General features: G+C 28.7%; 1 protein-coding gene across 1 annotated transcript; it reads right to left on the bottom strand.

The window, feature by feature from the left end:
- Positions 1-6,737: 6,737 nt before the first annotated feature.
- LOC136990358 (forkhead box protein O-like) lies at positions 6,738-13,624 on the bottom strand. The gene is made up of 2 exons (XM_067288755.1): positions 13,051-13,624; positions 6,738-8,028 (listed from the first exon to the last, which is right to left on the bottom strand). The coding sequence occupies exons 1-2, from the start codon at positions 13,357-13,359 to the stop codon at positions 7,234-7,236; spliced, it is 1,104 nt and encodes a 367-aa protein (XP_067144856.1). The 5' UTR covers positions 13,360-13,624; the 3' UTR covers positions 6,738-7,233.
- Between the last annotated feature and the right edge of the window lie 424 nt (positions 13,625-14,048).

Here is a 14,048-nt window from a genome sequence, read left to right as displayed (position 1 = left end):
TTACCAGTTTTTGTTTATATTTTATTACTTAAATTTTAAACGTATTAAATGGAAAGAATTTTTTTTCCGACAAATAAATTTATTACTATTATGATCATATTACCTCATATAACGATTTTTTATATCCATGTTACTTCAAAAATTAAATAAATAATTTATTTAATTTTTTTTTTAAACTTTTTATGAATTTATAATGTAATGACTATTAATAATTTTTATATTTAAAAAATGCACAGTAATGTTAAAATTGACAATATTGCACTTTTGGAAGGTCATGATGACATTTAAGAATTTTTGGAACCAGGTTGGAATTCCGACTGAGAATAATTATTCACTGAGAAATTAGTTTTATTTTTTTTTAAACAACTATACATCATTAACAAAAATTATTAAAATAAAATAAATAATATACTATTTAATTTCATATACACGCTAAATGATATAAATATAAGTACAATATGAAATTTGTAATGCATGTCACAACTAAGATATTTTTTCATTCTCATAAATCAGTGTAAATTTCAGAAGAGAAGAAAGTTTTGTAATTCAGTAACTTTTATTGTAAATTGACAAATTTTAAAATTTGAATTAATCAGCACTTGGGTAATTCTAGAAATCAATAGCTTATTAGATTAACAGTTTTGGAATGAAAATATTTAAATTTAATAAATTGTTGACTTTAGAATTAACAGTGTGTTGTTTAATTAAACTTAAAACTTGGATGTTTCAATTTTAAAAATATTTTATAAATAAATTAAATTTGTGTATTAAATATTCTAAATAAAATAAAATATATAAACTATAATTATTGAATAATAAAAGATAACCTTAGATAATGATGATGATAGTGATATAAAGCAATCTTAATAATAATAATTCTATAACTATTAGTTATAGTAAAATAATAACATATTTTTTAACTAGTTTATTATATTGATTTAAGAGAAATGAAAGTATTATTTTGCCAACTGACTATTATAAACATCTGCGCATGAATCAACAAAATTTGAGAACATTCAAACTATGTTAAGTTAAAGATGAATTGAGAAAAATGAGTTACTGGAACCCATTGTTAGTAGGTTTGTTTGCTTTCAATGTCAAAAAGAGAAAAATATATTTAACAATTTGATATATTAATGCAAATATAATAGTTACTTTTCATCTTAATGAAAGATATTCAGATTTTAAAAACTTAATTGATCATATACATTTATGATATTGAAAATATCAGTTTTCTGCCTTATTTAGATAATAATAATAATGTAGCAAAAATTTTATGTATATTTAAATCAGAAATTTGGTATCCAATGCCAAACCAGTCTGATAAGTGGATTTTAAAATATTCACTTGAATGTCTCACTTATAATGTCATTAAAAAATTTTGTGCTACAAACCCTATTTCAGTATAGGGAACTTGTTAAATGCATAAAATGAATACAGAAGAGTAATAATAAATATTTAATTCCTAATAATATAAATTACATTTTATTATTATTGTTATCGATGTTTTGTTAATTTCAAATGAAATTCGGAATATAATTTATTTATTTTTGTAATCGGAATACATTTAAATTTAATTTTTAAATATTTAAAAGATACCGAATTGCTAGTTCAAATTTTTATCGAAATTTGTATTTTGTCGTTAATAACTATTATTTATTGTTCTATATAACTTTCATTAAGAAATCATAGAGTCACTCGGATAAAATTTTATTCGTCGTCAATTTTTGAATTGTTAAAATGATGATTTAAATTTTGATGATAATGGGAAGGAAATATCAATAATCTGACAATTCTTTAAAATGTCATATCATATATTCATAGCATTCAGTAATTGTGAATCAATAAGCTGTATTTTTGTCTCTATTATTTATTTTTTTAAATAATTTTTTCTGTTTTTTCTAAAATATTGAAATTCATTATTATACAATATCAATTTTTTTTTTTTTAATTTAATAGATTTATATGACTTCAATCAGTTTTATATTCACATTATTTTTTAAGTGTTTCAATTTGAATATAAAATAGTGCCAAATTTTATCAAAATATATTAAATTCTGTTTGATTTTAATCATTTTATATTTAAAATTTGACCCAATGTTAACATTTTCTTTCTTTCATTCATTTCAGTGCGAGTGTCTCAAGAATTTATCTCTTGATTCTTTTTTTCATATTGATATCCGAAAAAAAATATATAGGGCGCAGACCACTAACAAATTTGGCATTCCGTTCACATTCAAAAGCAGAATTACATAAATAAAATCAATAAAACAAAGGAAGACAGGTTTTTTCCACCACCTATCATCTGTATTACTTTCATATCATATATATATATATATATATATATGCATAGATTAAATTTTTGGAGCTCTTGTGTGTCAGATGCCCTACTGCCCCCCTTTATCAGGGTCTGAGGAAGTGTATTATCATATTACAGAAAACTTATCAGATACATTAGCTTATCACTTTTTATAACATACTTTCATGTTATAAAAAGTGTGTGTGAAAAGTCGATGGTAAATATATGTAGCCTAATGATGTGTAGGTCCTTTTTTTCTGCTGGCAGATTGGAGCTAAATCGAAAATTCATTAACATATTGATTATCATAATAAAAACAAAGGCAAATTTCCAAGGAAAAAGTGAAAGCAGAGGAACCTCATTGACATCTGTAATTCATTTCTTTTCACGTAATAAAATCGAGAATTTTATCTTTTTTTTTTTTTCTTTTTAAAGAATTTCCACACTTAACGATATATATTGCTTAATTAACTTTGATATTTTTCGTTATTTGTGTTTCTATTATCTTTTTTTTTTAAAAAAAATAAAATAAAAAGTATTCATAAATCTCAAACCGTTTCTATGACAACTTTCCAAACTAATTAAACAGTGCCAACCTGGATAATCATTATTATTTCTTTTTATTAATTTATTTTAATTTTGTTATTATTTTATTTTATCTTTTACTTTTTTTTTTTAATTTATGAAGATTCGAAACTATTTGAATTTTCTAAGAATTTAAATTAAATCAAAATTATTATTATTATTTTTTTTTTTTTTATTTAGAAGGGGGGGAAAACATTTATATATAGATGTAGTATTAAAATGAAAGGAATTTTGTGAATATTTATAAAATAAAACGCGACTTCGTCCAAGTTTTTATATACTTTTGTTTTAGCTACGTTTAATATTTCCTATCTACAGAATAGAATTCACATCAACTAAAACCGGAAACTGGAGAGGATGGGCGCGACTAAATTACTATAAAACTGTCGAATTTCTTTTCTTTTTTTTATGTAATTTTATTTATTTTATTTTTATTTTTTTAAATAATAGTAAATAAACTTTAAAAAAATACTAGCGAATAAAATAAAATCGAATTTATACGGATTTGAAATTATTAAACTAAAGCATTCATCATTATCGATTGTGACATCTCGCGGCACGAAACTCGATTTATTTATTTTTTAACCTTTCATTGACTAATTAAAGAGATTAATTAGACATTTCGCGATTTACTTTTATTAGAAGTTTTACCACAAAAGCCTTATTCGCGTAGGATTTAAAATTTGTGAGAAAGAAGAAACCCGAATGTCACGTTTATAATACGAATACGCGACATTTTTCGCTATGACTTATAGCGAAATTTACTCGACAATTCCATTCGATTAACTTGATAAATTTTAATCGTAATTAACTCTATAAATTTTTAACTTACTTTACTATATTATTTACAATTTATTTAGGAATAAAATCATTTTTTTTTTAATTAATTTAGAGAATTAGACGTGAAAGGTTTTTGTGTTAAAATTGATAATATAACATCATTTGTTAAAGATTTAATTTCGTTTTCTAAACACTTTTTCTAATTCTTAAGCCGAAAAAACGATAATTATGATTGGAAAAAACACTTAAACGGGAAGTTATAATCTGTTGATAGCATCTTAAATCACTAAGATACTAACAGATCATTCCAAAGTATGTAGTAATAACATTATAATTAACATTGATGCCGCGTAAGAAAAAAAAATGAATTTTTTGATATTTAGAGAAGGCAAATTAGTCTAATTTTTTTTTTTTTTTAAATTACTATTGATTATAATTATATCGCATACATTTTATCTTATATTTCATCGTCCTTTGCGTCGCATTGCGCTCGTAAAATTCTTATGTTTTAAGCAAGGAAATGATTGATAGATGCGACATTAAAAACAAAAGGAAAAAAAAATGTAATACAATCTAAAGATGAATCACAACACAAAAGATATTCATTGCAAAAAATATAGAAGTTTTGTATGATAAATGAAGTAATTTTCTTTAACAATACAACTACCCGAACATATTCTAAGTCTAAAAAAGTATCTAGAAGGAAAATCGTGTGAAAACTTTGGCAAGGAGAAGACCGAGTTTTCGGTTGTGATAATCTTTTATCATAATGTCAAGGGGAAAAAAAAAAACATTGTAAAGTATGTAAAGTATCAAGATTACTGCGCAAAAAATAATGTAAGATATGCAAAGTAAGAAAGTCCTCTCGTATATATGTATAGATAATGTACATTATCTTATATATATATTTGAATCTATAGTTTGGTGAAAGGGTTCGAGCGCAATTTAACCCTTAAGGGCTATTAAAACTAGGAGTTAGAGGGGCCACTTTAGGTCGAAAAGGAAAACGCGCGACATAAACTCGATCGAACATATTCGATACCTATATAAGTAAATAGGAGTTGAATACATTCTGACCTCAATTTTACTATTACAAGATTATCTAATACATTCTTCTCTAGTTTTTTTTTTTTAGAGACTGACATTGATATCTGGTTACATTTTTTCACGCGCGTTAGTTCTTGAAAATTAAACTTGGAAAGAAAACGAGCATTTATTTAGATCCCGTTTTTGGGAGGGATGAATCCTTTTTTTTTATTTATCTTTTTGGGAATTTTGCCAAAGGATCTCTCACGTGACAATTTTCCAAAAAGCGAATGGTTGAAAGAAACAGAATTTTGATAATTCGTATTTGATGATAAGAAGAAAATAAAATTTAAAACCGTTTGCGTTTAGCAGTCATAATTTTGTTATTGTATTATCAGGGAAAAAGAAGGGAAAAAAATTGATATAAAAATTGTTGACGGGTAGCATAAATGAATCAATCTTAAAAATATTTATGTGAGTAGACGAATGCCATCCATCACCATCTTTTACTTTCCTCTTTTTCACAGCCAAGTTGGCTAATGGGGTCGTCAGTGAGCAACAAAACGATGTACGAGTGGTGTTTTGTGACTGCACAAACTAGAGATGCTGTACGGTGTAGTCGCAGTCGTGGAAATATAATGGAAAGCAACTGAAAGTAAAAAGATATCATTTATAACTTTTTAGGATGAATAATTCTTTTTATTTTCCGCCTAAATGTTTATCTATAGATGTGTAATACTTAGGAGTGAGTAATTATGAAATGTGACACAAAACATGTGCTCGTCTACCACCGAGCATGATTTCGTCAATATTATTGTCTAAATCAAAGTGAAGCATTGGCAATTCTGTTTTAAAAAAATCTCTATACTGTTTATTTTACTTCAATTATATTACAATAATAGTATTTTTCAGTTCTCTCGCTTCTGAAAACATCAAAGTATTACTGTTCAAATAGATGCTGGTATGGCATTAAAGTGATTTCTTACCTCCCTCAGAAATGCGGTTATTTTTAGTCTCTTACCCTCTAAGTATTCTTATTTAAATTAGTTACTATAGTAACGTTAAAATACTTTTTCTTCTCTAATAATGCGCTTCAACTGTTTTCTCGCTCAGCTTGCTATCCAAATTAGTTACTGTTGCAGCAGTGGAGGACTTTTTTCTGTAAAAAAACCGTGTTTCGATTAATTAGTAATGAATATTTGTTCCTAATGTAGTATTAAAGCAGTTTGTTCCTGTAACAAATGTATTTCAGTTCCAACTACACGAAAAAATCCGGACTATAACACACTCCTTTCATGCGTGACATTGATTTTATTCGTGTATTAGCATCCAGACGTTACGCCCGTTTCTATTCCTAAAGAAGTATTAATTAATATTACTAAATTTATAATTTATAATAATTTAATAGATTTTAAATACTTTTAATTAAATTTTTAACTAGTTTCTTTTTTAAAATTAAAAATAATTAAATTTTTAAAAAGCGTCCCTAGCGGCTATGAATAGAATCAAAAATTGAAATACCTCTAGCGGATTTAATTCAAATTACTAAGTTTTTCAATTTAAAGTGCTGCCAGATACCATAAAATTTTTCAAAAAATTTTTTTCCTTTTCACATGAAAGAAGACATGTTTTAGAAATTTATATACAGTATATCATCCGAGAAGACTGGTTTAAATTTTAACATATATCTGTACTTTAAACTCCATCTAGCGTCGTGTAAGCGAAGCAAAAACGTAGTATATATTTGCATGATGCATGAGACATTGGGTTGCCATAACGACGATGTTGACCACCGTCCTTGCCCGATACAAAGTTGAGTGGTTATCTCTTAATGGAGCGGCCACCCAGTTTATTGACCACTCGCCCTCGTTACCAGGGTAACCAATACACAGGACGTGTTACAATTTCTTTCCTTAGCAACACTTTAAACGTGGTTATGTGCGAAATGACCGAAAGACACGAAAGATGTTTAAAATCTATAAAAGTGCCTTAAAAAATTACGTACTCTTTTTCTTCTTTTTATGAAATAAATACGACAATTAACGACTTCAATAACATCTTTTAATGACTGTACAATGACCATGTGCACAATTTTTGATTAGTCACAATTTTTTCGAGTCTTCACAACATCTTAAAAATAAAAAACAAAGTCGAGAAGTAGAGAGAGAGGAAGAGAAAAATACTTTCAGAATTATTATTATAATTAAAAAATAGAAGAGGAAAAAAATGGAAACAGAAGAATTTTTACAGATTTATTTGTACCATAAGATGCAAAGATTCAACATCACAGCATTTTTTTTTTTTAAATTTGTACGAAATCCAGTGACAGATGTTCCGATGTGGTGGAACATCCCTCAATTTGAGCGAATCACATACACGAGAGAGTGATATGTTTTAAAAAACCATGAAAAATAGTAAAAGCATATCTGCTCGGCCGTTCTTTTAACGGATTTTTCTTTTTTTTTTTAATTTTTATTCTTTTATATACTATCACACAGCGGTGAAAAAATATCACATAAAAGTTTTGGTTTTGTTGGATCTAATTAATGCACCCAGTTGTAATGCTGTAAGGGCATATTACTACCTACAGAATCAAAATTGAAATCTAAATTACCCTCCATGTTAAGTGTATACCTTAGTACTTGATCGACATCACAGTCTAAACCTTCCTGAACGGCCACGAAGTTTAGATCAACGTCTGAAGAGTTGAGAGTCATCAGTGGTCCAACGACGTAATCCGCTGTGTTTGCTAGAGATGTTGCCACCGAATGCGTATCGTGATAATTTGTATATATAGACGATGTTTCGTAAAATGGAGGCTGTAGCGGCGGAGTTGGATAGTGCTTACATGCTTCTGTATACGCGTATGATTGGTTGTTAAATTCTTTCATTTGGCAATTGTTTATATAATGGTTTTGCCCATTTAAGCTCATTGTTTCCGTCATGTTTTGGACTAGATGATCTGGACTATATACGGGCCACTTACTGTTAGAATCTGCGTTTTGTAAAGGCGACAGCCGGCTATTGGAATTGGACATTCCTCTGTATTCGGGACTGTATTGATAAGCCGTATGTGGTGATTCTGGAAACAAATCTGTATTTTCTGAAACAGATGAACTTGGACTAGGAGTTGGTACGTTGCGTGGAGCTTCTAAAGGTTTTTTCTTCGATCGGCCACGTTTTCTTTCGTGATTGTATTCCGAGCTGTTTGCTTTTCTTCTCGGTGTTTTACCAGGTTTGGCATCTGGATTCAGCATCCACCATGAGCTCTTTCCTGTTCCTTCATTTTGAACCCGCATAAACCGATTGTGAAGGGATAAATTGTGTCTAATGGAATTCTGAAATAAAAAGGAAAAGGTAAAATATATTTTTACAAAAAATTAAATCATATAATTTAATTAAACTTAAAAAAAAAATTCGAAACCAAAACCATCGAGGATCGAAAGGAAGTGATATAACGTGCTATATCGTTACGAGACAGGAATGTAACGCAATTAATCAAAAATATTAAAGTTTGGCCTTATGTATTTGATGGAAAAACCCCGATACACCCATTTTTGAAGGTTTAATCCGTTGTTAAGGGATACACAAATAAGCAGCAACCGTATCTGCAGCAGTTCAGGCGATAGAGCGCTGTGCTCGACCCGACAGCCTCCCCACAGGCGTATCAAAAGACAACCAAGTTGCCGACGTCACTACAAAAAATCGCATTTTTTTGGAAAATTTCTCAATAAAATTTAAACTTGTTATATTATTTATGATCCTTAGAAGATGATTAATCGTTATTAATTGTTTAAATTGTTGTGAAATGAATATGATCGGAATTAAAGACAATTTAGTGAATTTCTAATCCTAATACCGGAACAACAGTTTCCTGCAGATGTGTCCTACGGATGAGCTGAAGCTGTAGATCGGATGTATCTGCATTCCAAGTCAAGGTTGGACATAGATTTATAAGACAAACAGGAAAAGAATAACATTATCTAACATGTCCATAGAATCAGAAACAGTTTTGAATATAATAGTAGTAGATTATAGGGGAAAAGGGGGTAGAACATCAAACAGAAGATAGCAATGAAGGTGTTGTCAGTTCCGGTCATATGGGTGTGAATTGTGCAAACAGTAAGCTGTTGTCGACTTTAAAATTGTAAAAATAACAGATACCGTTCACCACTCCAAAATGGCGCTTTTCAACGACGAAAACGCAAAGCGCAACTTATTCCCTGGCTAATATTTTAACTTTAAATTTACAATTTTTACGATTTTTAAATCTGGACAACAAAATCTTTAAATTGTATATTTTATAATTATTTATTTTTATCGTTTAGAGTGAAAAATAATCGAGCGAAGTTGCGATCAGCTACTAGTTTTACGTGTCGGATGGAGTGGCTTCCTCTAAGGCGCTCCTTACAAGTTTCGGTTTTCCTGAATCGTTTTTATTACATGTTCTAAACTAAAACTATATTTGCCGATTTAATATTTATTATGTACATATATATTTATTTATTTATTAAAAAATTAATATAACCAGATGATAATTTACAATTTAAAATATCATAATAATATTAATAGAAAATGTTTCAAGTAAAGTAGAGTTCTTAACGGTAGTTTTTGTATTCGTATATTAACAAATATACTTTAATTTTTTTTAAAGTTCTGATTAAACTCAATTCTATTAATTTGTTTAAAAATTTATATAATAAAATAATTAAATATATATATATTTTAAACATTAATTTACTATTTTTCTGTATATTTCTACACAAATACGTCGTCAGTGCATGGATGATTGACAACCTAGACTAACTCGATTTACACAGTTTTAAACCGTAAGAAACTATTTAAAATATTAAAAAATACAACAGGAAGAGAAGATATTAACGTTTTAAACATCAAAATATGCGATTAAGATCGGACGTAGAAGGAAGGAGAAAAGGAAAGTGTGAAACGTTTTAATATTATTTAAAATTTAAAAAAAAATTTCTTTATATGTATATATATATCTGATTCACATATAATCCTTGTGACATTTACTGTTTAAAATAATTTAATTAATTCATTTAGCGCAACTAAGTATGTCTTGACCGAAGCTTACAACTTGTAGACACAGGTCAGCGACCCCGTAACCATAGCAACAAAAGTCGCCATTGCGAAGAGCATACACTATATGCAGTCTTGGAACCGAGCGTAACAGGTGTCACTTTTTGGACGTATCATTTTCCATTTAGATACAAATTATCTTTACATTTATTATATAATATTACTGTATAAACAAACAGTAGTTAACGATTTCGATTATAAAGCAATGGCGGCTCTTGGAAGAAAAAATTTTAATACATTTCTTTCTTATTTTTATTATTTATTTATTTATTTATTTAAAAACATGCTGGTGATTTTTAAAATAAAATGTGCATGTTTTGTTTTTAATATTTTAAACTTTTTTTTCCTGTATTTTAAACAAGAGTTACTCCATGGTTTCTATCTGGAATTCCAATAAAAACGTTTTTCGAATTCAATAAAAATTGAACTATATAACTAATAAAATTTTGGAATATTGTCAGAAATACCGATCAATTTACTGTTTAAAAAAGAAAAAAAAAAACATTATAAATAATTCTGTTTTCTAATCATATTTTACAAAAATATGTAAATAATATATATAAATCCCTAAATTACTACTAAAACTGGAATTTTGTTGGGTCCCAGAACACCTCTCACAATTTAAATCTTGTAAAAAACTAATTTAAAAGAATATTTATATCGATTTCTAATATATAATACCTTAAAGAAAATGTTTTTTTAATCTATAAAATACTAGAAAATGTTTATTTTCTAGAAAACTTTTCTAAAATAAACTTAAATATATATATTTAAAGGACTTTTTCATGGTAAATATTAAGTAAAAGAGTAACCAGGTAATTTTATATTTTTTATAAATAAAACTGTAAATAAATATATAAATATATATAATATCCATTTATAAATTTTCTTTTAAATCTTTCTCGATAGATTCTTACAAATTAATTAATTTTTAATCAATTTTTATTTATTAATATCTCCTATATATACTTTTTGTAGAGTATCGAAAAATCTTAAATGTATATCTTATATTTAATTTAGAAAATTTTTCTAATATTTTTCTCTCTTGAGAAAATAAAAGAAGTAAAATAATTTTATTTATAAATCTTTATATTAAATTTCATTAAAAATTTAGATATTTATAAGGACTCTGTCGAAGTTGTTTCTTCTTTTATTTTCTCTCCATGCCTTTTGTTATTTATTGATTTAAATATATAATATCGAATGTATTTTATTATAAAAGAGACTTTATAAATTGGAAATTAGTTAAATTCTGTGATATTTTATATCAATTTATATATATATTTATTTATTTTTCAAAGGAAGGAATAGGAAAAAAAAAATCTGAGTCTGGATAATCGGATTTTATAAGATTTTATCGCAAATATCTAAAGCAAGAAACGGTAATTTTTTAGATATCAAATAAATATTGATTTCGAATTCAAAAATTGGATTAAAAAAATGCAAAATACGTATCATATATATATATTTTGCATTTGTATTTTTATTTCTTGCAACTTTATAAATTAAAATGCGAGAAGTTTGGTGCATATTTTTGCTTTATTCTTCTCGGTTTTTCTTCAGCTTAATTGATGGTTTTTCTTTAAGGAACACGCTACTTTTCCTAGTTTTATTTATTTATTTATTTATTATTATTATTTTAAATTAATTTTTCTATACCTTAACGTATGTTTACGCTTATAGAACCGATGGGATAATCCGGTTTTCCACCCCTCAGCCAGGTTTTAACAGTACCCGAGACGATAGAAGAAGATGAAAAATCTTAAAGTTTTGTATAAATTTTGACCGTTTGGGAAATGAATATTTTTCTGGAAAAGAAAATCAAAACGAGGTAAAAATAACGGGAAAACGCACGTGGGGTTCGGTAAATGTGACCAGTTCCCGCCAGAACGGGTTGATATCACCAAGGCAACCGACCGGACTAGTCTATTGGCAAAAGAAAAAAGAGGGGGAGAAGCAGTTATAAGTAGTCATTAGGATGATGGAAGGATAGATGATGCTCGATTCTTCCATGACCTACTTCGTCTAGCCTATTGCTTAACCTTCATCGACTTGGTTCATTTCGAGCCTCTAACATTCGCTCTTGCTAAAGGAAATGAATATCGAAGCAGACAAATCGGGGTCGAACATGCGGTGTCGGAAATTGGGTCGTCTCTGCTTAAAACGCATCAAAAATTGCAAATTTTCCATATAGAAATCGATTAAAACCGTCGGAGAAAAATCTACATTATCTAACCAAATGATTACTCCTATACACGTATATACATATTCTATACGTTTGTACATATATATAAACCCTTACATCTCTTAACAACGTTAATTCCTAGAAGAGGAGGGTGTATATGGAAGCGATATAGGAAGGGGAATTAATAGCTGCACCTCACATACAACGGAAACCAATTTCCTAACCAACAAGAAAACGAATTTCCTTATAGTTCCTTAATTATTTTAAAAAAGATTTCATTCAAATTTAATGTATATATATCTTGTTTGATGTAAGCTTTCACGTCTTGTTAGTTGGGGAGTTGTCGAAACGATCCATATTTTCCGTGAGTAAAATTTCCACACCCACCTGTAGCACTTGTACCAACAGGCGAATCGATATCTTGTGAGGTAGGATACCTGAATGCTGTCGAGAAACCTCTCGACGAGAATAGAAGACTGTCATGATTTTGAAATCAATACCGGTTACATTTTCAACTCACAATATTAAAAAAAATGCGGTAATTAAACACACTCCTCCTATTAATTTGACCCATCTAGTAGGAAATCCCCCTAAACCCCCCCCGAACCTTTTTTTTCTTTTTTATTCTCTCGAATTAATTTACGGCATTCTGACATATTTTTAAACGAGATAACCTTATTTAATTATAGGGAAATGATAATTTTTTTCTACCGAAATGTAGGAAATGTATACAAATATAATTACCATAGAAAGGAAGGCGTATATATAATATATATATGAAAGAATTAAGAAATTTAATTGTTATAATAGTTTTAATTTAAATAATTACGTAATTATGCCGTTTTAAATAATTAATGTGGTGTAGTTAGTTAGTAATGACCACGCCTTAAAGAATAACGCTAATATGGACCCTTCTGCCATTTTTCAATTTCTAGTATGACTCCATAAACCGCAGCGAAACGGTAAAGAAGAAAATATATATTTATATAGACGAGTAATATATGTTATAGAGAATAAGGAAGAGCGTAACGGATGATAGAGAAGAATAAGGCATTAATTAAAGTGGCATATTTACCTTCCACCCGGCAGAACTATTATTATCTCCTTTATCTTTGAAGTAGGGCACATTTTTGACCATCCAGTCGTATATTTGCGATAGGGTCAAACGTTTTTCGGCAGAGCCGTGTATAGCTTCTGTGATGAGATCGGCGTAAGACATGTTACCCCACGCGTTTCTTCTGGAGTTGGTCTTCTTGGCGTAAGGTGTTTGGCCTTTGAGGACACTGTCCCTATCTGACGGACTGTTCTCCGACCCCGGTGAAGGCCACGTGCTCGGCCTAGTATGCGTATCGTGTGATCCTTCGAAACCTTCCATTTCATTCATGCACAAACACTATAAGCACTCCTGTACACTTAATTTTTTTCTTTCCTATACGCGTGGAGGCTTTGAGGTAGACGGGGTATCTACTGGCATCTTTCTCATTCACAACCCATTGGAGTGTTTGGTAGGCGACCTTAGCACTGCTTACTACTCTCCTCTGCAACTCACTGTACAGTCATACTATGTCGCCTTAGCTCGGAATCTATAAGCTGACAGGTTGATACGTCACATTGGCCGGTGGCGACCTCTGGTGATAAGAAAATAAGAGTCAAGAAAATACCCCAAAACCCCCAATTTTATTACCCAAATACCCTAAATGAGGCTAACTCGAATTCCACACGTATAGTCAAAGTTTAATTGCCGGTCTGTACATTGAATATTTCAAACTTCTCCGTTTCTATGCTTTAAAATTTGGGAAATATTTTTAAGGATCGATATTTAGACGTGGCCAAGTTAAAATAAGCATAAAATAATTTTATAAAAATAAATCAGATTTTTAAATAATAATATTTTTTTGTTGTTTTTATACCTTTTAACCTAATGAAATTTTTGATAAATAGTAAGGTCGCTCGTTCTCAACGCGTATAAGATGAAAGGTTATTTCTTAGTCACTTCCACGTGATATATACCTGGTAAATAAATATATATATTCGTGAATTGAAAACTACACCGTCTCTTATCAGATAAGGTAA

Source organism: Centruroides vittatus, unplaced genomic scaffold (assembly GCF_030686945.1).
Source record: "Centruroides vittatus isolate TY-2023 unplaced genomic scaffold, ASM3068694v2 contig_1312, whole genome shotgun sequence".
Classification (NCBI taxonomy): domain Eukaryota; kingdom Metazoa; phylum Arthropoda; class Arachnida; order Scorpiones; family Buthidae; genus Centruroides; species Centruroides vittatus.
The sequence above is the reverse complement of the archived record's forward strand: the minus strand, read 5'-3'. Positions and strand labels throughout refer to the sequence as shown.